Source organism: Aegilops tauschii, chromosome 3, assembly GCF_002575655.3.
Source record: "Aegilops tauschii subsp. strangulata cultivar AL8/78 chromosome 3, Aet v6.0, whole genome shotgun sequence".
Lineage (NCBI taxonomy): Eukaryota > Viridiplantae > Streptophyta > Magnoliopsida > Poales > Poaceae > Aegilops > Aegilops tauschii.
The window spans coordinates 120,127,565-120,151,291 of NC_053037.3; the positions used below are offsets into that span (position 1 = coordinate 120,127,565).

Sequence of the window (23,727 nt, forward strand, 5' to 3'; positions counted from 1 at the left end):
TTTGTCGTGGAACTAATTAGCTTTTATCACTAGTTTGAGGTATATATATGCATCTAATATACTTTCTCTGTCTCAAAATAAGTGTCTCAACTTTAGTATACTAGTAAGGTCACAGTCAAAAGAATATATACTAGCAAGGTAAACTTGCAATCCAAACAAGATCAATCTCATCGCCCTCGTCCGGCACTGCATCGATCGATCGGGCTAACTGTCGCTGTACTCAAACTTGCAATGCAACCCTGGAGGGAATAAGATCATTACATGGCCCCTGCAAAAAATATGCTCTGCTTCACTTCTACTCTTCCCAAAATTTTAAATTCCCTCCCTCCAGTCTCAACCTTTTAAATTCTCCACGAGCGCGCCATGCGCAAGCACACTGCATGCCCCTCCACTCTCGATCGACCATGGCCGAGCACTTCGCGCAACTTCTCCTCCTCTTCCTCCTGCTAGCCATCACTTCCCTTCCGATCTCCATGGCTTCGCTTCACAAGCTCCGTCTCTCAGCCTCCGAAGTTGCCGCGATCGAGGAGCGCGCGCCGCCTCCGCCGGACCAGCCCACCACCTTCTTCGAGGTGGACCGGCCGCACCGGCCACCGCCGGGCAGCTTCGGCCCATGCTCCACCGTGCTTCTCTCACACTCCTTCGCTTACACCTACACCAAGCCCCCGGTCACGGCCGCCTACTCCCCGCCGCCGTGCCTCGCCGCCGCGGGTGGACACGCCTCGTTGATCTCCCTTGCCGTTCTTGAGTGGCGAGCCGCCTGCCGGGGCGTCCAGTACGATCGCATCTTCGGAGTCTGGCTCGGCGGCGCCGAGCTCCTCCGCGGCTGCACTGCCGAGCCACGGAGAAACGGCATCGCGTGGTCCGTGTCCAAGGATGTCACCAAGTACGCGTCCCTCCTCGCCGCCCGTAACCCCTCCACCCTCGCCGTCTACCTCGGCAACGTCGTCGACGAGCAGTACACCGGCGTGTACCACGCCAACCTCACGCTACACCTCTACTTCCGCCACCCGTCGCAGCCTCCGCAGCCCGGACTGGGCCCCGCCGACGTCATCGTCCCCGTCTCGCGGAGCCTCCCGCTGAACGACGGCCTGTGGTTCCAGATTCAGAACGACGAGGACGTCGGTTCAGCGAGCCTCGCCGTGCCGACCAGCGCCTACCGTGCCGTCCTCGAGGTGTACCTCTCGTACCACGCCCACGATGAGTTCTGGTACACCAACACGATCGGCAGCAACGGCCCGTTCCGCGAGGTCACCGTCAGCATCGACGGGGATCTCGTCGGCGCCGTCTGGCCGTTCCCGGTCATCTACACCGGCGGCATCAACCCCCTCCTCTGGCGCCCGATCACGGGGATCGGCTCGTTCAATCTCCCGTCCTACGATATCGAGATCACGCCTTTCTTGGGAAAATTGCTGGACGGCAAGGCGCACGAGTTTGACCTGTCAGTGACCAACGCCAAGGACGCGTGGTTCATCGACGCCAACCTCCACCTCTGGCTGGACCCCAGGGGAGCGCCGACGACGGCGAGCACCACCAGCTACGACGCGCCACCGCTGGACACTACCACAGCGTTCCGGCCCGACGGCCCCGGCACCGAGTTCTACTACACGACGGCGTTCCGGCGCATCTCCGCCACGGGGTGGGTGCAAACGCCGTCCTACGGCAAGATCACGGCGGCGTGGACGCAGAGGCTCAGCTACGACAACACGAACGAGGTCCAGGGCGACAGCCAGCAGGTGGTGAACCAGACGACCGAAGCGTACTCCGGCGTGCACGTCACTGACCGCGGCGGCATCGCGTACTCGCAAGAGGCGCAACAGAGCTTCCGGCTCGACGTGTTCGTGGGCGTGGTGAACGAGGCGTTCAACGGCTCGTACACGGTGGCGAGAGACGTCCGGCTGGGGTTCGCCGAGGAGAGGGTCGCCGCCGGCCGCGCGGGGTTCTTCTGGTCTCGGTCGCTGAGCAACGCGCAGGAGTGCGCCGTGAACGTGGACGTGGACGACGAAGGGGACGTGGTCGGGGTGTCGTCGGGCACGAGGCAGAACTACAGGTACGAGGCGACCGACGGGTGCTACTCCCGGGACGTGACCAGCAGCGGTTACAGCATAGTCTCAGACCACTCCGACGAGGTTTGCGTGAAGGGGTCGTTTCCTTCCGGTGTCGGCGCCGTGGCATTGCCAGCTTTGGCGCGACGGACGAGCTCGTGAGAAGCTGATCCACTGGTTAGTTGGACTATCCTAGCAAATCCGTAAAACAATGCCAATGTGATGCATACTTTATACGACTACTATACAATAATCAGAAAGACAATCTCCCAAATGAGAAACAGAAAGAAGTTGTAACAATAATAAAAGATAATAAATGAGATGCCCTATCGATGATTTTGCTCTCTCACAATGGGACCGATGGGTAGAACCATGGTTGTACCCGAGCCATGAGGTATCAAACCAGAAGTTTGACGGTTGTGTGTCTCGTAAAGGCGGAATATTCTTTCAGTGAGAGGTGGTGTTTTCATCGATGGCGAAGCTCTTGTGATGATTTTGTCAATCTCAAGACCCGTCGACCAGTCTTTCGGAGGTGCTAATAGGAGTAGGCGTGCGTCAAAATGATTCCGAAGCAGGACCCCGACTGATCGATATACTCTTTATCCTGTGAAGGAAATCAGGCACCTCATATCTTGTATTACTTATGGTATTCGTCACCAAAATAAGATTAGTGATTGTTTAGCTAAGTTTACTATAATGGATGGCATAGTTCTGGCCCTCCTGATGTTGTTGAGCTAGCTTTGGCTGATTGTAAAACATTGTAATTGAGTAGCACATCCATAGGAAAAAAAGTGTGCATTTGTGCATTCATGGGAATGTGTAACATCCCAAATTTTCAATTTAGGGTTGCCGCCGCCTTTGCCTCGCCGCCCGCCCGCCGGAGCCCCGCCCCCTCGCCCGCCGGAGCCGCCCCCGAGCCCCGCATCCCCGCCGCCGACCCCGCCCGCCGGAGCCCCTCGCCGGAGCGAGCCCCGTCGAGGTACTGCCCGTGTTCGCGTTGACCGGTTTTTCTGAAAAAAGAAACCTTTTGTTTAAAAAAAAAACCTTAGATCGGTTTTTTTTCGGTTTTCTTATTTCACGAGCGTTCACCGAACCGTTCGTTTTAACGAACGCGTTCATCGGTTTTTCTCTGTTAACGAACGTCCGTTATTTAATCGTTCGTCCGTTTTTCTTTTTCGTCGGATTTTCTCGTTATTTTCTCAGATTCGATTTCTGATCGAAATTTTGAATCTGTTTAACTTTTCGCTCGTTTATCGGAATCAGGTGATTCAAGCGCCTAGAGTTTCGTCTCGAAATTCTCTTTCCGTTTAACCTACTCAAACAAGTTTTTGCTACAGTAAAATTTGACCTAGATCCAGATTAGCAAACGAAGTTTCTTTCTTTCGCCGTTTGACTTTCGTTGCTTCTTTCGAGTTGATTCTTTTTGCAAACCGGAGTTCTTAAGTTGAACTTTCTGGTTGGATCTTTCTTTTGAGTTTTACCTGTGCATTAGATGAGTACTGATTGTATGCTTGTTTGTTTGCGATAGAGTACGATACCTTATGGTTCGAGGACCGCGTATATGTGCCAAATGATCCGGAGATCAGGAAGTTGATTTTGCAAGAAGCCCATGATTCACCGTACTCGATTCACCCAGGGAATACCAAGATGTATTTGGATTTGAAGAATACTTTCTGGTGGACCGGAATGAAGAAGGATATTGCGGAGTTTGTAGCAGTTTGTGATGTATGTCAGAGAGTGAAGGCAGAGCATCAGAAGCCAGCAGGATTATTACAACCATTGCCGATACCCGAATGGAAGTGGGATAAAATAGGCATGGATTTTATCACAGGATTACCCAGGACTCGTTCAGGCTATGACTCGATATGGGTTGTAGTCGACCGTTTGACGAAAGTGACTCATTTCATTCCAGTGAAGACCACTTACACCAGTGCTAAGTTGGCAAAGATATACATGACCAGGATAGTATGTTTGCATGGAGTTCCGAGGACCATTGTATCAGACAGAGGAACCCAATTTACCTCGAAGTTTTGGAAGCAGTTACATGAAACATTGGGAACCAGGCTGGAATTCAGTACAACATTTCACCCGCAGACAGATGGACAGACCGAGAGAGTCAACCAGATTTTGTAAGACATGTTGAGAGCCTGCGCGCTAGATTATGGATCAAGTTGGGACGACAATTTGCCATATGCGGAGTTTTCGTATAACAACAGTTATCAAACCAGTTTGAAGATGGCCCCTTTCGAAGCTTTGTACGGAAGGAGGTGTAGAAAACCGTTGTTATGGGACGAAGTTGGAGACCGTCAGTTGTTTGGACCAGATTTGATTAAGGAGTCTGAACAGAAAGTGAAGTTGATTCGCGATAGGCTCAAGGTAGCCCAGTCCAGGCAGAAGAGTTATGCTGATTCTAAACGCAAGGAGACAGTTCACGAAATCGGAGACAGAGTGTATCTTCGAGTATCACCACTTCGAGGAGTGAAGCGCTTTGGAGTTAAGGGAAAGTTAGCGCCTCATTTTATCGGACCATACAGAGTGTTGGAACGTATGGGAGAAGTTGCCTACAAGCTGGAATTGCCCGAAGGATTGTCTGAAGTACATGATGTATTTCACGTTTCGCAGTTGAAGAAGTGCCACGCAGAGATGGCTGAGATACCGCTGAGAGATACTGTGCCACTGGAAGCGATCAGTTGGAAAGTGATTTGACTTATGAGGAGAAGCCAGTGAAGATTCTCGAGTATGCCAGCCGAGTTACCCGCAGCAAGGTTATCAAGTTTTGCAAAGTTCAGTGGAGTCACCACACAGAAGATGAGGCCACCTGGGAGCGAGAGGAAGATCTACGGAAAAACCACTCCCACCTGTTTTCTAGCCAACCCGAATCTCGAGGGCGAGATTCATCTTAAGGGGGGTAGGTTTGTAACATCCCAAATTTTCAATTTGGAATGTTATACATAGATCATCATTTGCATATCATGTTTTATTGCATTTTGACAAATCCTCGATAAATCCTAAGCAACTCAAGGACCCTCGGAGAGAGTTGGGGATTTTCTCGAATTTCCCTATTTGATTTTTCAAACGAGGATTGGGATTTTAATTATTTTTCTCTCCGGAAAAATATTTCATTTTAAAAATAAACGAGAGGAGAAAATATGACTTCTCCAAAACAATTGAAATAATGGAGGAAAAATGTTAAAAACATTATTTGGAATTTATCGGATTTTATTTGCAATTTTTATTGCATTTAAAAATATGCATGTTTTCAAAATATTTATTTTTGGTTTTAAAAATGTTCACCCTATTCTAGATTTTCTAACTAGACGGGGAAATTTTATTTCATATTTTTCTGATTTTTATTTATTTTTCTACGCAATATTTTCGGCGGAACATATTTAAAAAAAACGCGCCGCGCCGACTGGGCCGAGCCCAGCCGACGGCCCACCCCGCCGCCACCTCTCCTTCCTCCTCACGCCGCCAGAGTCCGCCGGGAGCACGAAGCCGCCGCCGCCTCGGGCTTTGCCCCTCCCCCAAGCCTCTAGCCCCCCCCCCCCCTCCATATATACCCCGCCCCCCTCCGTTTCTCCTCACCCGAGCCGCCGCCGCCGCCCGCATCACCCGCTGCCGCCGCCGCCTTTGCCTCGCCGCCCGCCCGCCGGAGCCCCGCCCCCTCGCCCGCCGGAGCCGCCCCCGAGCCCCGCATCCCCGCCGCCGACCCCGCCCGCCGGAGCCCCTCGCCGGAGCGAGCCCCGTCGAGGTACTGCCCGTGTTCGCGTTGACCGGTTTTTCTGAAGAAAAAAAACCTTTTGTTTTAAAAAAAACCTTAGATCGGTTTTTTTTGGTTTTCTTATTTCACGAGCGTTCACCGAACCGTTCGTTTTAACGAACGCGTTCATCGGTTTTTCTCTGTTAACGAACGTCCGTTATTTAACCGTTCGTCCGTTTTTCTTTTTCGTCGGATTTTCTCGTTATTTTCTCAGATTCGATTTCTGATCGAAATTTCGAATCTGTTTAACTTTTCGCTCGTTTATCGGAATCAGGTGATTCAAGCGCCTAGAGTTTCGTCTCGAAATTCTCTTTCCGTTTAACCTACTCAAACAAGTTTTTGCTACAGTAAAATTTGACCTAGATCCAGATTAGCAAACAAAGTTTCTTTCTTTCGCCGTTTGACTTTCGTTGCTTCTTTCGAGTTGATTCTTTTTGCAAACCGGAGTTCTTAAGTTGAACTTTCTGGTTGGATCTTTCTTTTGAGTTTTACATGTGCATTAGATGAGTACTGATTGTATGCTTGTTTGTTTGCGATAGAGTACCCGGAGTGTGCCGCTTGTTACTTCGACTCGCTAGGTTTTGTGGATCATCAGCAAGGCAAGTAACACTTTGATCATACCCCGTTCATACCCAGTTTTATTGCATTAGATCTATTTCCTCAAACACATTGCATGATTAGGATCTAATTAAACTGTGGGTATTGGGAAGTAGTTGAGGTAGTACCTATTACCTGTTCTTTATCAAACCCTTGGGAGTTACTTCTACGTTGCTTTTATATTGCCATGCTATGCTCGTAGACGTGGATTGGGTTTGAGAGATATTCATGACATATGTGAGTGTTTAATAATGGTACAACTTAAGGTGGCAACTAAAACTCACATCTGGGTGGATTGAGGCACCTGGAGAACCCAGTGTTGCCTGTTTGTATAAGGACCGCCACCCAGGCTCGAAGGGATCATAAGATTATTCATGCTAGAAACTTCCGTGTGCAGCCACAAGCTATTATGGGCTCTAGCATAGCTGAGTAGGTTACAGGATCTCTTGAAGAGGTGGACTAGCAGATGTAGGGGAAAGTAGGTGTACCGGTCCATCCAGAGTAGAGAGTGATTGTTTCTGAAAGACTGTGTCTCGGTCATCCGTTTCTCAAACATCATGTAGTGCGAGAATCAAGCGGAGGCGATCGAGTCTTGTGGGAAAAGTGCACAAACCTCTGCAGAGTGTACAAACTGATCATGATTAGCCGTGTCCCCGGTTATGGACAACTTGAGTATCTAGTACCTGGATTATCATTTGAATCTCATCACCGTGATACTTATAATTAATTTTGTTGGGTTAATGATGTTACTTAATTGGGATTGAGTTGGAGGTACCTTCTCAATGTTTCAACCACCATGATAGTTAAATAAAATGTATTCCTTTGCAGTAGGATAAAATTGGCTTTTCGCAAAACTGTAACCATAGAGCTTTCTACCAGCCATATATGCATATAGTATAGCCTTATCATTGTTCATTGCTCTCTATGTGTTGCTTTGCCAGCATATTCTATGTGCTGACCCGTTTTCGGGCTGCAACGTTTCATGTTGCAGACTTTTCAGACGACGAGTAAGGTGCCTTAGGTCGTGGTCTTATACTCAGTGATGCTGCTGGAGTTGATGGACTCACTATTCTTCCAAGTCTTCCGCTGTTATCGTTATTAGATGGCCTTAAGCCATGTTTATTATACTTAATCTCTTTGGAGATATTCGATGTAATAAGTGTGTGATTGCTACTCTGTTATAAATCCTCCATTTGTACTGTGCATGTCAGCATTACTGATCCAGGGATGACACTGGTGCACAGCAGCACAGGCCATTTGAGGTCTGGTCGCTACAGAATGACTATATTTGTGTGTATGTAAACATTTGCGTTTGTACTATAATTCCCAAACAAAAATAAAAAGATTGAGACCAATGGGACAAACACCGCAAAGTAGTTATATCACATTCAAGAACACAAGCGTTAACCATCGAAAATAACCACCGTGACATACACTCTTGAAACATTTTTTTAAGATCATGTCTAGTTTTTCTAAATACATTGAACTTTTTCGTACATGTCAAACATTTCTTAGATACACGCTGAACATTGTTACAATACACGTTGGACATTTATCCAAATAATGTTGAAAATATGACAAATCAACATCGGATATTTTATAAATACACAATAAACATATTTTGTACACAAGTTGACATTTTTCAAAAAAGTTGGGATTTTTTTAAAACGTGCGAACATTTTTTAAGTCTTACGAGCATTTTATAAATATGTGGTGAACTTCTTTGGAATACGTGACAGCCGTTTCTTAGGACGCGGTGAATAATTTACGGATATGCGATGATTTTTTTTTCTGAATACGTGATCAACCTTCTTTGAAATTTACAATGACCTTTTTTAAAATAAGTGCCTATGCGTGTTTAATGTATATTTTTGTATTTTAATTGAAAATTGGAGAAAATGGAAAACAAATGGAGGAGAAGAGAAAGCAATACACTTTTTTTAGGCATACGTGAATGTCATGTACGTGAAACATCCTATAGGCCTGGCCCGCTTGCTGTTCCTCTGTTCAAACAAGTGCAATCTGACTGAGCGTGATTCCTCTATGTTGCTCACTGCGACATAAAAATGTCGAGCAATCGTAGAGAGGACGGCGTGCTGTGCCGGCACATGTTGCGAAGTGGTGTTCACAACCTGAGGACGGTTGATCTGACCGGTATTGATGCCCCCATCACTGAGGATGAGGTCATGTCTGCCATTAACCTCATGCCGGGCGACAAGGCCCCTGGGCCGGCTGGCTTCACGGGCGTTTTTTTCAAGAAATGTTGGCCATTGTCAAGGACGATGTCATGCGAGTTATTCATCAATTCCGCAACCTACAAGCGTCCAACCCACACTGGCTGAACTCGGCAAATATTGTCTTGCTCCCGAAGAAGGATGGGGCAGAAGAGATTGGGGACTTCCGCCCCATCAGCATCGTTCACGCTATCGCCAAGATCATTGCCAAGGTGTTGTATGTTCGTATTGCCCCATTCATGAACAACTTGTTCTCCAACGCGCAAAGTGCTTTCATAAAAAAAAGCATCCATGACAACTTCATGTACGTCAGAAACCTTGCACGACGACTGCACCAAAACAAGACCCCATCCTTGCTTTTCAAGTTGGACATTCGGAAGGCCTTCGACTCAGTGCGATGGGAATATATCTTGGACCTGCTTCGTCGCTTGGGCTTTCCGGACCGCTTTCGGGATTGGATTGCTGCCCTTTTCTGCACCTCATCGTCACGCGTTCTTCTCAACGGTATTGTCGGGCCCCCGATCCTCCATGGTTGTGGACTTAGGCAAGGAGACCCTCTCTCTCCCTTGTTTTCGTCATCGCAATTGACACGCTGCAGCAGATCCTCGATGTCGCGACGAACCACAACCTCCTACACAAGCTTCGAGGGAGGGGATCGCATGTTCGGACCTCCCTCTATGCTGATGACGCGGCGATTTTCATCTCGCCGACGCGGGAGGACGTCCATAACCTAGTAGTTTTTCCCCCATTTAGTAGTATAGTTCAAGCACTTTGTAACGCTAGTTAGATCGATTGTTTTGCCTTGTTTGGATTGATTGAGTGATATTGATTGAATTTGTCTCATGAGCATATGGGTAGTGTTTTCTCTCTAGACCTCATTCTATTCTTAATTCTCATCTTTTCTAAACCTATCAGATGCCTCCGAGACGTGACACCGGATTTGTTTTCCCGCCCGAGATCACCCAGTTGATTCAGCAACAGAATGCCTTGATGCAAGTGTTAGTTCAGAACCAAGGCAACAACAACAACAACAACCCACCGCCACCACCACCTGTTGATCACTTAGCCCGTTTCTTAAGGCTAAACCTGCCGGTGTTTTCCAGTAGCACCGAGCCTATTGTTGCAGATGATTGGCTCCGCAAAGTTGGAAGGGAGTTAACCACTGCAGGATGCACAGATGCGGAAAGAGTGCGTTTTGCCGCACATCAGCTTGATGGACCCGCAGCATCATGGTGGGAGAATTATACAGCCACGCACCCTATTGACACTGTCACATGGGACCAGTTTCAGCAAGCTTTCCGTACAGCTCATGTTTCAGCAGGAGCTATGGCTATGAAGAAGCGTGAGTTTCGCAACCTACGCCAAGGAGGACGCACCGTAGGCCAATATGTGGAAGATTTCAGTAAGTTAGCACGTTATGCACCAGATGACGTTGCTACGGATGCTGCCAAGCAGGAGAAGTTTCTGGAAGGATTGAATGATGAGCTGAGTATGCAGCTGATGGTAGCAACTTTCAACAACTACCAGGAGCTGGTAGATAGAGCTCTCATGATTGAAGGGAAGCAACAGCAGATTGAAAACCGCAAGAGGAAGTATGGACAAGGGAAGTATAATTCTGGAGCCCAGCAGAAGCCACGATTTACCCCGAAGCCGGGAGGACAGTTTCAGCATACCCATGGAGGAGGTAGTTCGCACAACCATAATGGCTCCAAGAATGGTAATGGGAATGGAGGAGGAAACGGACAGAACCGCACCAACCCATCTACCCCAACTAAGAGAGATCTAAGTCACATTACTTGTTTCAAGTGCCAAAAGACGGGACATTATGCTACTGATTGTCCCGAAGCCCAAAATGGAAATGGCAATGGAAGCTCTGGGAAGAAGCCAACCCGTTCAACAAAGGACATGTGAACCACGTGAGCGTGGAGGAGATTGAAGCTCAGCCTGATGCAGTAATAGGTAAGTTTTTGGTTAAGTCATTTACTGCAATTGTTCTTTTCGATACTGGTGCATCGCATTCATACATATCAAGGGGATTCGTAAACAAGTTTAAGATGTCCACCCAAGTTCTCAAAAGCCCCATGTTAGTAACCTCGCCAGGAGCAGAGTATACGGCCACCCAAGGATGTTTTAAGATACCGTTGGCCATTGGAAGGCATGTTTTCCTCTCAGACCTCATTGTTTTGGAATCGCAAGGTTTGGATGTGATTTTGGGAATGGATTGGCCATCGTTGTATGGAGGAAACATCGATTGTGCCAGCAAGACTATTTTTCTTACCACCCCGGAAGGAAAGAGGATCAAGTATGTATCCCGCCATATGCCGAAGAGGACTCAAGTGAATTCCTTATCAGGAGTTGTACAGGAGGAAGTACGAGTGGTGAAGGACTATCCGGATGTATTTCCGGAAGAGTTGCCAGGCATGCCACCAGATAGAGACATTGAGTTCTTGATTGAACTTTTGCCAGGCACAGGGCCAATATCTAAGAGACCGTACAGGATGCCCGCAAAGGATTTGGAGGAAATTAAGAAGCAGATCAAGGAGTTACTGGATAAAGGCTATATTCGCCCAAGTTCGTCACCTTGGGGATCACCAGTACTTCTAGTGGAGAAGAAAGATGGATCACTAAGGATGGTTGTTGATTACCGAGGATTGAATGAAGTGACCATCAAAAACAAGTACCCACTGCCGATGATCAATGATTTGTTTGACCGCCTGCAAGGAGCTAAAGTATTTTCCAAGATCGATCTACGATCAGTACCATCAGTTAAAGATTCGAGAGAAGGATATACCCAAGACAGCTTTTACCACCAGATATGGATTGTATGAGTATACCGTTATGTCATTTGGACTGACTAACGCACCGGCCTATTTCATGAACCTGATGAACAAAGTGTTTATGGAGTTTTTGGATAAGTTCGTCATGGTGTTCATTGATGATATTTTAATCTTTTCCAAGGATGAAGAAGAGCATGAGGAGCATTTACGATTGGTACTTGAGAAGCTCAGAGAACATCAGTTATATGCCAAGTTCAGCAAATGTGAGTTTTGGTTGAAGGAAGTTGGATTCCTGGGACATGTTATTTCTGGAGAAGGAATAGCAGTAGACCCTGCCAAGGTTGACACAGTGACCATTTGGGAATCACCCACTACAGTTGGAGAAATCCGGAGTTTTCTTGGACTCGCAGGATACTACCGGAGATTTATCGAGAATTTCTCAAGGATTGCTAAGCCCATGACTGAGCTATTGAAGAAGGACACCAAATTTAATTGGACTGAGGAATGTGAAGCTAGTTTCCAGGAGTTGAAGAAACAATTGGTTACCTCACCCGTGTTGATTCTGCCAGATCAACGCAAGGACTATGAAGTTTATTGCGACGCTTCTCGTCGAGGACTTGGAGCAGTGCTTATGCAGGAAGGAAGAGTTGTTTCGTATGCTTCACGACAACTTAAACCCCATGAGAAGAATTATGCTACGCATGATTTGGAATTAGCAGCCGTGGTGCATGCATTGAAGACATGGAGACATTTTCTCATCGGAAACCATTGTGAGGTGTACACGGATCACAAGAGTTTGAAGTACATTTTCACGCAGAAGGAGTTAAACCTCAGACAGAGGAGATGGTTGGAGCTCATCAAAGACTATGATATGAGATTGCATTATCACCCTGGAAAGGCTAACGTAGTAGCAGACGCGTTGAGCCGCAAGAGTCATATCAGCACCATCAAGACAGGAGAGTTGCCTCAGGAGTTAGCCGAGGACATACGTGAGCTATGTTTGGAGATAGTCCCAAGAGGCTATTTAGCGACATTGGAGATTCAGTCTACCTTGATGGAAAAGATCAGAGAAGCTCAGAAGACAGACAAGGAGATTGAAGAGATAAAGGAGAAGATGAGCAAAGGAAAAGCCAAGGGATTTCGTGAGGACGAGCACGATACCTTATGGTTCGAGGACCGCGTATATGTGCCAAATGATCCGGAGATCAGGAAGTTGATTTTGCAAGAAGCCCATGATTCACCGTACTCGATTCACCCAGGGAATACCAAGATGTATTTGGATTTGAAGAATACTTTCTGGTGGACCGGAATGAAGAAGGATATTGCGGAGTTTGTAGCAGTTTGTGATGTATGTCAGAGAGTGAAGGCAGAGCATCAGAAGCCAGCAGGATTGTTACAACCATTGCCGATACCCGAATGGAAGTGGGATAAAATAGGCATGGATTTTATCACAGGATTACCCAGGACTCGTTCAGGCTATGACTCGATATGGGTTGTAGTCGACCGTTTGACGAAAGTGACTCATTTCATTCCAGTGAAGACCACTTACACCAGTGCTAAGTTGGCAAAGATATACATGACCAGGATAGTATGTTTGCATGGAGTTCCGAGGACCATTGTATCAGACAGAGGAACCCAATTTACCTCGAAGTTTTGGAAGCAGTTACATGAAACATTGGGAACCAGGCTGGAATTCAGTACAACATTTCACCCGCAGACAGATGGACAGACCGAGAGAGTCAACCAGATTTTGTAAGACATGTTGAGAGCCTGCGCGCTAGATTATGGATCAAGTTGGGACGACAATTTGCCATATGCGGAGTTTTCGTATAACAACAGTTATCAAACCAGTTTGAAGATGGCCCCTTTCGAAGCTTTGTACGGAAGGAGGTGTAGAAAACCGTTGTTATGGGACGAAGTTGGAGACCGTCAGTTGTTTGGACCAGATTTGATTAAGGAGTCTGAACAGAAAGTGAAGTTGATTCGCGATAGGCTCAAGGTAGCCCAGTCCAGGCAGAAGAGTTATGCTGATTCTAAACGCAAGGAGACAGTTCACGAAATCGGAGACAGAGTGTATCTTCGAGTATCACCACTTCGAGGAGTGAAGCGCTTTGGAGTTAAGGGAAAGTTAGCGCCTCATTTTATCGGACCATACAGAGTGTTGGAACGTATGGGAGAAGTTGCCTACAAGCTGGAATTGCCCGAAGGATTGTCTGAAGTACATGATGTATTTCACGTTTCGCAGTTGAAGAAGTGCCACGCAGAGATGGCTGAGATACCGCTGAGAGATACTGTGCCACTGGAAGCGATCAGTTGGAAAGTGATTTGACTTATGAGGAGAAGCCAGTGAAGATTCTCGAGTATGCCAGCCGAGTTACCCGCAGCAAGGTTATCAAGTTTTGCAAAGTTCAGTGGAGTCACCACACAGAAGATGAGGCCACCTGGGAGCGAGAGGAAGATCTACGGAAAAACCACTCCCACCTGTTTTCTAGCCAACCCGAATCTCGAGGGCGAGATTCATCTTAAGGGGGGTAGGTTTGTAACATCCCAAATTTTCAATTTGGAATGTTATACATAGATCATCATTTGCATATCATGTTTTATTGCATTTTGACAAATCCTCGATAAATCCTAAGCAACTCAAGGACCCTCGGAGAGAGTTGGGGATTTTCTCGAATTTCCCTATTTGATTTTTCAAACGAGGATTGGGATTTTAATTATTTTTCTCTCGGAAAAATATTTCATTTTAAAAATAAACGAGAGGAGAAAATATGACTTCTCCAAAACAATTGAAATAATGGAGGAAAAATGTTAAAAACATTATTTGGAATTTATCGGATTTTATTTGCAATTTTTATTGCATTTAAAAATATGCATGTTTTCAAAATATTTATTTTTGGTTTTAAAAATGTTCACCCTATTCTAGATTTTCTAACTAGACGGGGAAATTTTATTTCATATTTTTCTGATTTTTATTTATTTTTCTACGCAATATTTTCGGCGGAACATATTTAAAAAAAACGCGCCGCGCCGACTGGGCCGAGCCCAGCCGACGGCCCACCCCGCCGCCACCTCTCCTTCCTCCTCACGCCGCCAGAGTCCGCCGGGAGCACGAAGCCGCCGCCGCCTCGGGCTTTGCCCCTCCCCCAAGCCTCTAGCCCCCCCCCTCCATATATACCCCGCCCCCCTCCGTTTCTCCTCACCCGAGCCGCCGCCGCCGCCCGCATCACCCGCTGCCGCCGCCGCCTTTGCCTCGCCGCCCGCCCGCCGGAGCCCCGCCCCCTCGCCCGCCGGAGCCGCCCCCGAGCCCCGCATCCCCGCCGCCGACCCCGCCCGCCGGAGCCCCTCGCCGGAGCGAGCCCCGTCGAGGTACTGCCCGTGTTCGCGTTGACCGGTTTTTCTGAAGAAAAAAAACCTTTTGTTTTAAAAAAAACCTTAGATCGGTTTTTTTTGGTTTTCTTATTTCACGAGCGTTCACCGAACCGTTCGTTTTAACGAACGCGTTCATCGGTTTTTCTCTGTTAACGAACGTCCGTTATTTAACCGTTCGTCCGTTTTTCTTTTTCGTCGGATTTTCTCGTTATTTTCTCAGATTCGATTTCTGATCGAAATTTCGAATCTGTTTAACTTTTCGCTCGTTTATCGGAATCAGGTGATTCAAGCGCCTAGAGTTTCGTCTCGAAATTCTCTTTCCGTTTAACCTACTCAAACAAGTTTTTGCTACAGTAAAATTTGACCTAGATCCAGATTAGCAAACAAAGTTTCTTTCTTTCGCCGTTTGACTTTCGTTGCTTCTTTCGAGTTGATTCTTTTTGCAAACCGGAGTTCTTAAGTTGAACTTTCTGGTTGGATCTTTCTTTTGAGTTTTACATGTGCATTAGATGAGTACTGATTGTATGCTTGTTTGTTTGCGATAGAGTACCCGGAGTGTGCCGCTTGTTACTTCGACTCGCTAGGTTTTGTGGATCATCAGCAAGGCAAGTAACACTTTGATCATACCCCGTTCATACCCAGTTTTATTGCATTAGATCTATTTCCTCAAACACATTGCATGATTAGGATCTAATTAAACTGTGGGTATTGGGAAGTAGTTGAGGTAGTACCTATTACCTGTTCTTTATCAAACCCTTGGGAGTTACTTCTACGTTGCTTTTATATTGCCATGCTATGCTCGTAGACGTGGATTGGGTTTGAGAGATATTCATGACATATGTGAGTGTTTAATAATGGTACAACTTAAGGTGGCAACTAAAACTCACATCTGGGTGGATTGAGGCACCTGGAGAACCCAGTGTTGCCTGTTTGTATAAGGACCGCCACCCAGGCTCAAAGGGATCATAAGATTATTCATGCTAGAAACTTCCGTGTGCAGCCACAAGCTATTATGGGCTCTAGCATAGCTGAGTAGGTTACAGGATCTCTTGAAGAGGTGGACTAGCAGATGTAGGGGAAAGTAGGTGTACCGGTCCATCCAGAGTAGAGAGTGATTGTTTCTGAAAGACTGTGTCTCGGTCATCCGTTTCTCAAACATCATGTAGTGCGAGAATCAAGCGGAGGCGATCGAGTCTTGTGGGAAAAGTGCACAAACCTCTGCAGAGTGTACAAACTGATCATGATTAGCCGTGTCCCCGGTTATGGACAACTTGAGTATCTAGTACCTGGATTATCATTTGAATCTCATCACCGTGATACTTATAATTAATTTTGTTGGGTTAATGATGTTACTTAATTGGGATTGAGTTGGAGGTACCTTCTCAATGTTTCAACCACCATGATAGTTAAATAAAATTTATTCCTTTGCAGTAGGATAAAATTGGCTTTTCGCAAAACTGTAACCATAGAGCTTTCTACCAGCCATATATGCATATAGTATAGCCTTATCATTGTTCATTGCTCTCTATGTGTTGCTTTGCCAGCATATTCTATGTGCTGACCCGTTTTCGGGCTGCAACGTTTCATGTTGCAGACTTTTCAGACGACGAGTAAGGTGCCTTAGGTCGTGGTCTTATACTCAGTGATGCTGCTGGAGTTGATGGACTCACTATTCTTCCAAGTCTTCCGCTGTTATCGTTATTAGATGGCCTTAAGCCATGTTTATTATACTTAATCTCTTTGGAGATATTCGATGTAATAAGTGTGTGATTGCTACTCTGTTATAAATCCTCCATTTGTACTGTGCATGTCAGCATTACTGATCCAGGGATGACACTGGTGCACAGCAGCACAGGCCATTTGAGGTCTGGTCGCTACAGAATGACTATATTTGTGTGTATGTAAACATTTGCGTTTGTACTATAATTCCCAAACAAAAATAAAAAGATTGAGACCAATGGGACAAACACCGCAAAGTAGTTATATCACATTCAAGAACACAAGCGTTAACCATCGAAAATAACCACCGTGACATACACTCTTGAAACATTTTTTTAAGATCATGTCTAGTTTTTCTAAATACATTGAACTTTTTCGTACATGTCAAACATTTCTTAGATACACGCTGAACATTGTTACAATACACGTTGGACATTTATCCAAATAATGTTGAAAATATGACAAATCAACATCGGATATTTTATAAATACACAATAAACATATTTTGTACACAAGTTGACATTTTTCAAAAAAGTTGGGATTTTTTTAAAACGTGCGAACATTTTTTAAGTCTTACGAGCATTTTATAAATATGTGGTGAACTTCTTTGGAATACGTGACAGCCGTTTCTTAGGACGCGGTGAATAATTTACGGATATGCGATGATTTTTTTTTCTGAATACGTGATCAACCTTCTTTGAAATTTACAATGACCTTTTTTAAAATAAGTGCCTATGCGTGTTTAATGTATATTTTTGTATTTTAACTGAAAATTGGAGAAAATGGAAAACAAATGGAGGAGAAGAGAAAGCAATACACTTTTTTTAGGCATACGTGAATGTCATGTACGTGAAACATCCTATAGGCCTGGCCCGCTTGCTGTTCCTCTGTTCAAACAAGTGCAATCTGACTGAGCGTGATTCCTCTATGTTGCTCACTGCGACATAAAAATGTCGAGCAATCGTAGAGAGGACGGCGTGCTGTGCCGGCACATGTTGCGAAGTGGTGTTCACAACCTGAGGACGGTTGATCTGACCGGTATTGATGCCCCCATCACTGAGGATGAGGTCATGTCTGCCATTAACCTCATGCCGGGCGACAAGGCCCCGGGGCCGGCTGGCTTCACGGGCGTTTTTTTCAAGAAATGTTGGCCATTGTCAAGGACGATGTCATGCGAGTTATTCATCAATTCCGCAACCTACAAGCGTCCAACCCACACTGGCTGAACTCGGCAAATATTGTCTTGCTCCCGAAGAAGGATGGGGCAGAAGAGATTGGGGACTTCCGCCCCATCAGCATCGTTCACGCTATCGCCAAGATCATTGCCAAGGTGTTGTATGTTCGTATTGCCCCATTCATGAACAACTTGTTCTCCAACGCGCAAAGTGCTTTCATAAAAAAAAGCATCCATGACAACTTCATGTACGTCAGAAACCTTGCACGACGACTGCACCAAAACAAGACCCCATCCTTGCTTTTCAAGTTGGACATTCGGAAGGCCTTCGACTCAGTGCGATGGGAATATATCTTGGACCTGCTTCGTCGCTTGGGCTTTCCGGACCGCTTTCGGGATTGGATTGCTGCCCTTTTCTGCACCTCATCGTCACGCGTTCTTCTCAACGGTATTGTCGGGCCCCCGATCCTCCATGGTTGTGGACTTAGGCAAGGAGACCCTCTCTCTCCCTTGTTTTCGTCATCGCAATTGACACGCTGCAGCAGATCCTCGATGTCGCGACGAACCACAACCTCCTACACAAGCTTCGAGGGAGGGGATCGCATGTTCGGACCTCCCTCTATGCTGATGACGCGGCGATTTTCATCTCGCCGACGCGGGAGGACGTCCATAACCTTGCTGCCATCCTCAGATATTTCGGCGAGGTCACCAGGCTGTCAACCAACTTTCAAAAGAGCTCTGTAGTTGCTATTCGGTGTGTCACATGAACCTGGATGACATTCTGGCCAGCCTTCCTGCTATGCGGACGTCCTTTCCGATGAAGTACCTGGGCCTTCCCCTTTCGATCTGACAGCTCAAAAGGATTGAATTTCAACTCCTTGAGGATAAGGTGTTGGAAATATTCCCTAGAGGCAATAATAAAATGGTTATTATTGTATTTCCTTGTTCATGATAATTGTCTGTTGTTCATGCTATAATTGTATTAACTGGAAACCGTAATACATGTGTGAATACACAGACCACAACATGTCCCTAGTAAGCCTCTAGTTGACTAGCTCGTTGATCAATAGATGGTTATGATTTCCTGACCATGGACATTGGATGTCATTGATAACGGGATCACATCATTAGGAGAATGATGTGATGGACAAGACCCAATCCTAAGCATAGCACAAGATCGTGTAGTTCGTTTGCTAGCGTTTTTCTAATGTCAAGTATCATTTCCTTAGACCATGAGATTGTGCAACTCCCGGATACCGTAGGAATGCTTTGGGTGTACCAAACGTCACAACGTAACTGGGTGGCTATAAAGGTGCACTACAGGTATCTCCGAAAGTGTCTGTTGGGTTGGCACGAATCGAGACTGGGATTTATCACTCCGTATGACGGAGAGGTATCTCTGGGCCCACTCGGTAATGCATCATCATAATGAGCTCAATGTGACTAAGGAGTTAGCCACGGGATCATGCGTTACGGTACGAGTAAAGTGACTTGCCGGTAACGAGATTGAACAAGGTATTGGGATACCGACGATCGAATCTCGGGCAAGTAACGTATCGATTGACAAAGGGAATTGTATACGGGATTGATTGAATCCTCGACATCGTGGTTCATCCGATGAGATCATCGTGGAACATGTGGGAGCCAACATGGGTATCCAGATCCCGCTGTTGGTTATTGACCGGAGAGTCGTCTCGGTCATGTCTGCATGTCTCCCGAACCCGTAGGGTCTACACACTTAAGGTTCGGTGACGCTAGAGTTGTAGAGATATTAGTATGCGGTTAACCGAAAGTTGTTCGGAGTCCCGAATGAGATCCCGGACGTCACGAGGAGTTCCGGAATGGTCCGGAGGTAAAGATTTATATATGGGAAGTCCTATTTTGGCCACCAAAAAATGTTCGGAATTTTTCGGTATTGTACCGGGAAGGTTCTAGAAGGTTCCGAAGTGGGGCCCACCTGCATGGGGGGACCCACATGAACGTGGGTAGTGGGGGCAAGGCCCCACACCCCTGGTCAAGGCGCACCAAGATCCCACCTTAGAAGGAATAAGATCATATCCCGAAGGGATAAGATCAAGATCCCTAAAAAAGAGGGATAACAATCGGTGGGGAAGGGAAATGATGGAATTTCTTTCCCGCACCTTTGCCAACGCCCCAATGGACTTGGAGGGCAAGAAACCAGCCCCCTCCACCCCTATATATAGTGGGGAGGCGCATGAGAGCAGCACCCCAAGCCCTGGCGCCTCCCTCCCTCCCGTGACACCTCTTCCTCCCCGCTTGCGCTTGGCGAAGCCCTGCCGGGATCCCGCTACTTCCACCACCACGCCGTCGTGCTGCTGGATCTCCATCAACTTCTCCTCCCCCTTGCTGGATCAAGAAGGAAAAGACGTCCCCGCTCCGTACGTGTGTTGAACGCGGAGGTGCCGTCCGTTCGGCGCTAGGATCATCGGTGATTTGGATCACGACGAGTACGACTCCATCAACCCCGTTCTCTTGAACGCTTCCGCACACGATCTACAAGGGTATGTAGATGCACTCCCCTCTCTCTCGTTGCCAGATGACTCCATAGATTGATCTTGGTGATACGTAGAAAATTTTAAATTTCTGCTACGTTCTCCAACAGTGGCATCATGAGCCAGGTTTATGCGTAGATTCTATGCACGAGTAGAACACAAAGTAGTTGTGGGCGACGATTTGTTCAATTTGCTTACCATTACTAGTCTTATCTTGATTCGGCGGCATTGTGGGATGAAGCGGCCCGGACCGACCTTACACGTACTCTTACGTGAGACAGGTTCCACCGACTGACGTGCATTTGATGCATAAGGTGGCTAGCGGGTGTCTGTCACTCCCACTTTAGTCGGATCGGATTCGATGAAAAGGGTCCTTATGAAGGGTAAATAGCAATTGGCATATCACCGTTGTGGCTTTTGCGTAGGTAAGAAACGTTCTTGCTAGAAACCCATAGCAGCCATGTAAAACATGCAACAACAATTAGAGGACGTCTAACTTGTTTTTGCAGGGTATGCTATGTGATGTGATATGGCCAAAAGGATGTGATGAATGATATATGTGATGTATGAGATTGATCATGTTCTTGTAATAGGAATCACGACTTGCATGTCGATGAGTATGACAACCGGCAGGAGCCATAGGAGTTGTCTTAATTTATTGTATGACCTGACCTGCGTGTCAATGAAAAACGCCATGTAATTACTTTACTTTATTGCTAACCGTTAGCCATAGTAGTAGAAGTAATAGTTGGCGAGACAACTTCATGAAGACACGATGATGGAGATCATGGTGTCATGCCGGTGACGAAGGTGATCATGCCGCGCCTCGAAGATGGAGATCAAAAGGCGCAAGATGATATTGGCCATATCATGTCACTTTATGATTTGCATGTGATGTTTGTCATGTTTACATCTTAGTTCCTTAGAACGACGGTAGCATAAATAAGATGATCCCTCACTAAAATTTCAATAGATGTGTTCCCCCTAACTGTGCACCGTTGCGAAGGTTCGTTGTTTCGAAGCACCACGTGATGATCGGGTGTGATAGATTCTAACGTTCGCATACAACGGGTGTTGACGAGCCTAGCATGTACAGACATGGCCTCGGAACACAAGCAAAATACTTAGGTTGACTTGACGAGCCTAGCATGTACAGACATGGCCTCGGAACACAAGAGACCGAAAGGTCGAACATGAGTCGTATAGTAGATACGATCAACATGGAGATTTTCACCGATGATGACTAGTCCGTCTCACGTGATGATCGGACACGGCCTAGTCGATTCAGATCATGTATCACTTAGATGACTAGAGGGATGTCTATCTAAGTGGGAGTTCATTAAATAATCAGATGAACTTAATTATCATGAACATAGTCAAAAGGTCTTTGCAAATAATGTCGTAGCTTACGCTTTAGTTCTACTAAGATATGTTCCTAGAGAAAATTTAGTTGAAAGTTGATAGTAGCAATTATGCGGACTGGGTCCGTAAACTGAGGATTGTCCTCATTGCTGCACAGAAGGCTTATGTCCTTAATGCACCGCTCGGTGTGCTGAACCTCGAGCGTCGTCTGTAGATGTTACGAAACATCTGACATACACGTTTTGATGACTACGTGATAGTTCAGTTTGTGATGCTAACGGTTTAAAATTGTGGCACCAAAGACGGTTTTGAAACGTCGCAGAACATATGAGATGTTCCAAAGACTGAAATTGGGATTTCAGACTAATGCCCACGTCAAGAGGTATGAGACCTCTGACAAGTTTCTTAAGCCTGCAAACTAAGGGAGAAAAGCTCAATCGTTGAGCATGTGCTCAGATTGTCTGAGTACTACAATCACTTGAATCGAGTGGGAGTTAATCTTCCAGATGAGATAGTGATGGTTCTCCATAGTCACTGCCACCAAGCTATTAGAGCTTCGTGATGAACTATAACATATCAGGGATAGACATGATGATCCTTGAGCAACTCACGATGCTTGACACCGCGAAAGTAGAAATCAAGAAGGAGCATCAATTGTTGATGGTTAGTAAAACCACTAGTTTCTAGAAGGGCAAGGGCAAGAAGGGATACTTCATGAAACGGCAAATCAGTTGCTGCTGTAGTGAAGAAACCCAAGGTTGAACCCAAACCCAAGACTAAGTGCTTCTGAAATGAGGGGAACGGTCACTAAAGCAGAACTACCCTAGATACTTCGTAGATGAGAAGGCTGGCAAGGTCGACAGAAGTATATTGGATATACATTATATTAATGTGTACTTTACTAGTACTCCTAGTAGCACCAGGGTATTAGATACCGGTTCGGTTGCTAAGTGTTAGTAACTCGAAATAAAAGCTGCGGAATAAACGGAGACTAGCTAAAGGTGAGATGACGATATGTGTTGGAAGTGTTTCCAAGGTTGATGTGATCAAGCATCGCATGCTCCCTCTACCATCGAGATTGGGGTTAAACCTGAATAATTATTATTTGGTGTTTGCGTTGAGCATAGACATGATTGGATTATGTTTATCGCAATACGGTTATTCATTAAAGGAGAATAATGGTTACTCTGTCTATTTGAATAACACCTTCAATGGTCTTGCACCTAAAATGAATGGTTTATTGAATCTCGATCGTAGTGATACACATGTTCATGCCAAAAGATATAAGATAGTAATGATAGTACCACATACTTGTGGCACTGCCACTTGAGTCATATTGGTATAAAACGCATGAAGAAGCTCCATGTTGATGGATCTTTGGACTCACTCGTTTTTGAAAAGATTGAGACATGTGAACCATGTCTATTAGTATATATGCATGAAGAAAGTCCATACAGATGGATCATTTGGACTCACTTGATTTTGAATCACTTGAGACATGCAAATCATACCACATGGGCAAGATGACTGAAAGGCCTCGTTTTCAGTAAGATGGAACAAGAGAGCAACTTGTTGGAAGTAATACATTTGATGTGTGCAGTCCAATGAGTGTTGAGGCACGCAGTGGATATCGTTATGTTCTTACTTCACAGATGATTTGAGTAGATGCTGAGAATATTTACTTGATGAAACACAAGTCTGAATTATTGAAAGGTTCAAGTAATTTCAGAGTGAAGTTGAAGATCGTCGTGACAAGAGGATAAAATGTCTGTGATATGATCATAGAGATGAATATCTGAGTTACGAGTTTGGCACACAATTAAGAAATTGTGGAAATTGTTTCACGACTAATACCGCCTGGAACACCATATTGTGATGGTGTGTCTGAACATTGTAACTGCACCCTATTGGATATGGTGCATACCATGATGTCTCTTATCGAATTACAACTATCGTTTATGGGTTAGGCATTAGAGACAACCGCATTCACTTTAAATAGGGCACCACGCAATTCCGTTGAGACGACACCGAATGAATTATGGTTTAGAGAAACCTAAGCTGTCGTTTCTTAAAAGTTTGGGGCTGCGACGCTTATGTGAAAAAGTTTCAGGCTGATAAGCTCGAACCCAAAGCGGATAAATGCATCTTCATAGAATACCCAAAACAGTTGGGTA

General features: G+C 45.9%; 1 protein-coding gene across 1 annotated transcript; it reads left to right on the top strand.

The window, feature by feature from the left end:
* The first annotated feature begins 384 nt into the window (after nt 1-384).
* LOC109771332 (peptide-N4-(N-acetyl-beta-glucosaminyl)asparagine amidase A-like) lies at nt 385-2,798 on the top strand. Its single transcript, XM_073510106.1, has one exon. It carries the CDS (start codon nt 405-407, stop codon nt 2,205-2,207), a length of 1,803 nt encoding a protein of 600 aa, XP_073366207.1. The 5' UTR covers nt 385-404; the 3' UTR covers nt 2,208-2,798.
* Nucleotides 2,799-23,727: the final 20,929 nt, after the last annotated feature.

Excerpts from the sequence above, each read along its gene's own strand:
- LOC109771332 (XM_073510106.1), top strand. The coding sequence starts at position 405 with ATGGCCGAGCACTTCGCGCAACTTCTCCTCCTCTTCCTCCTGCTAGCC.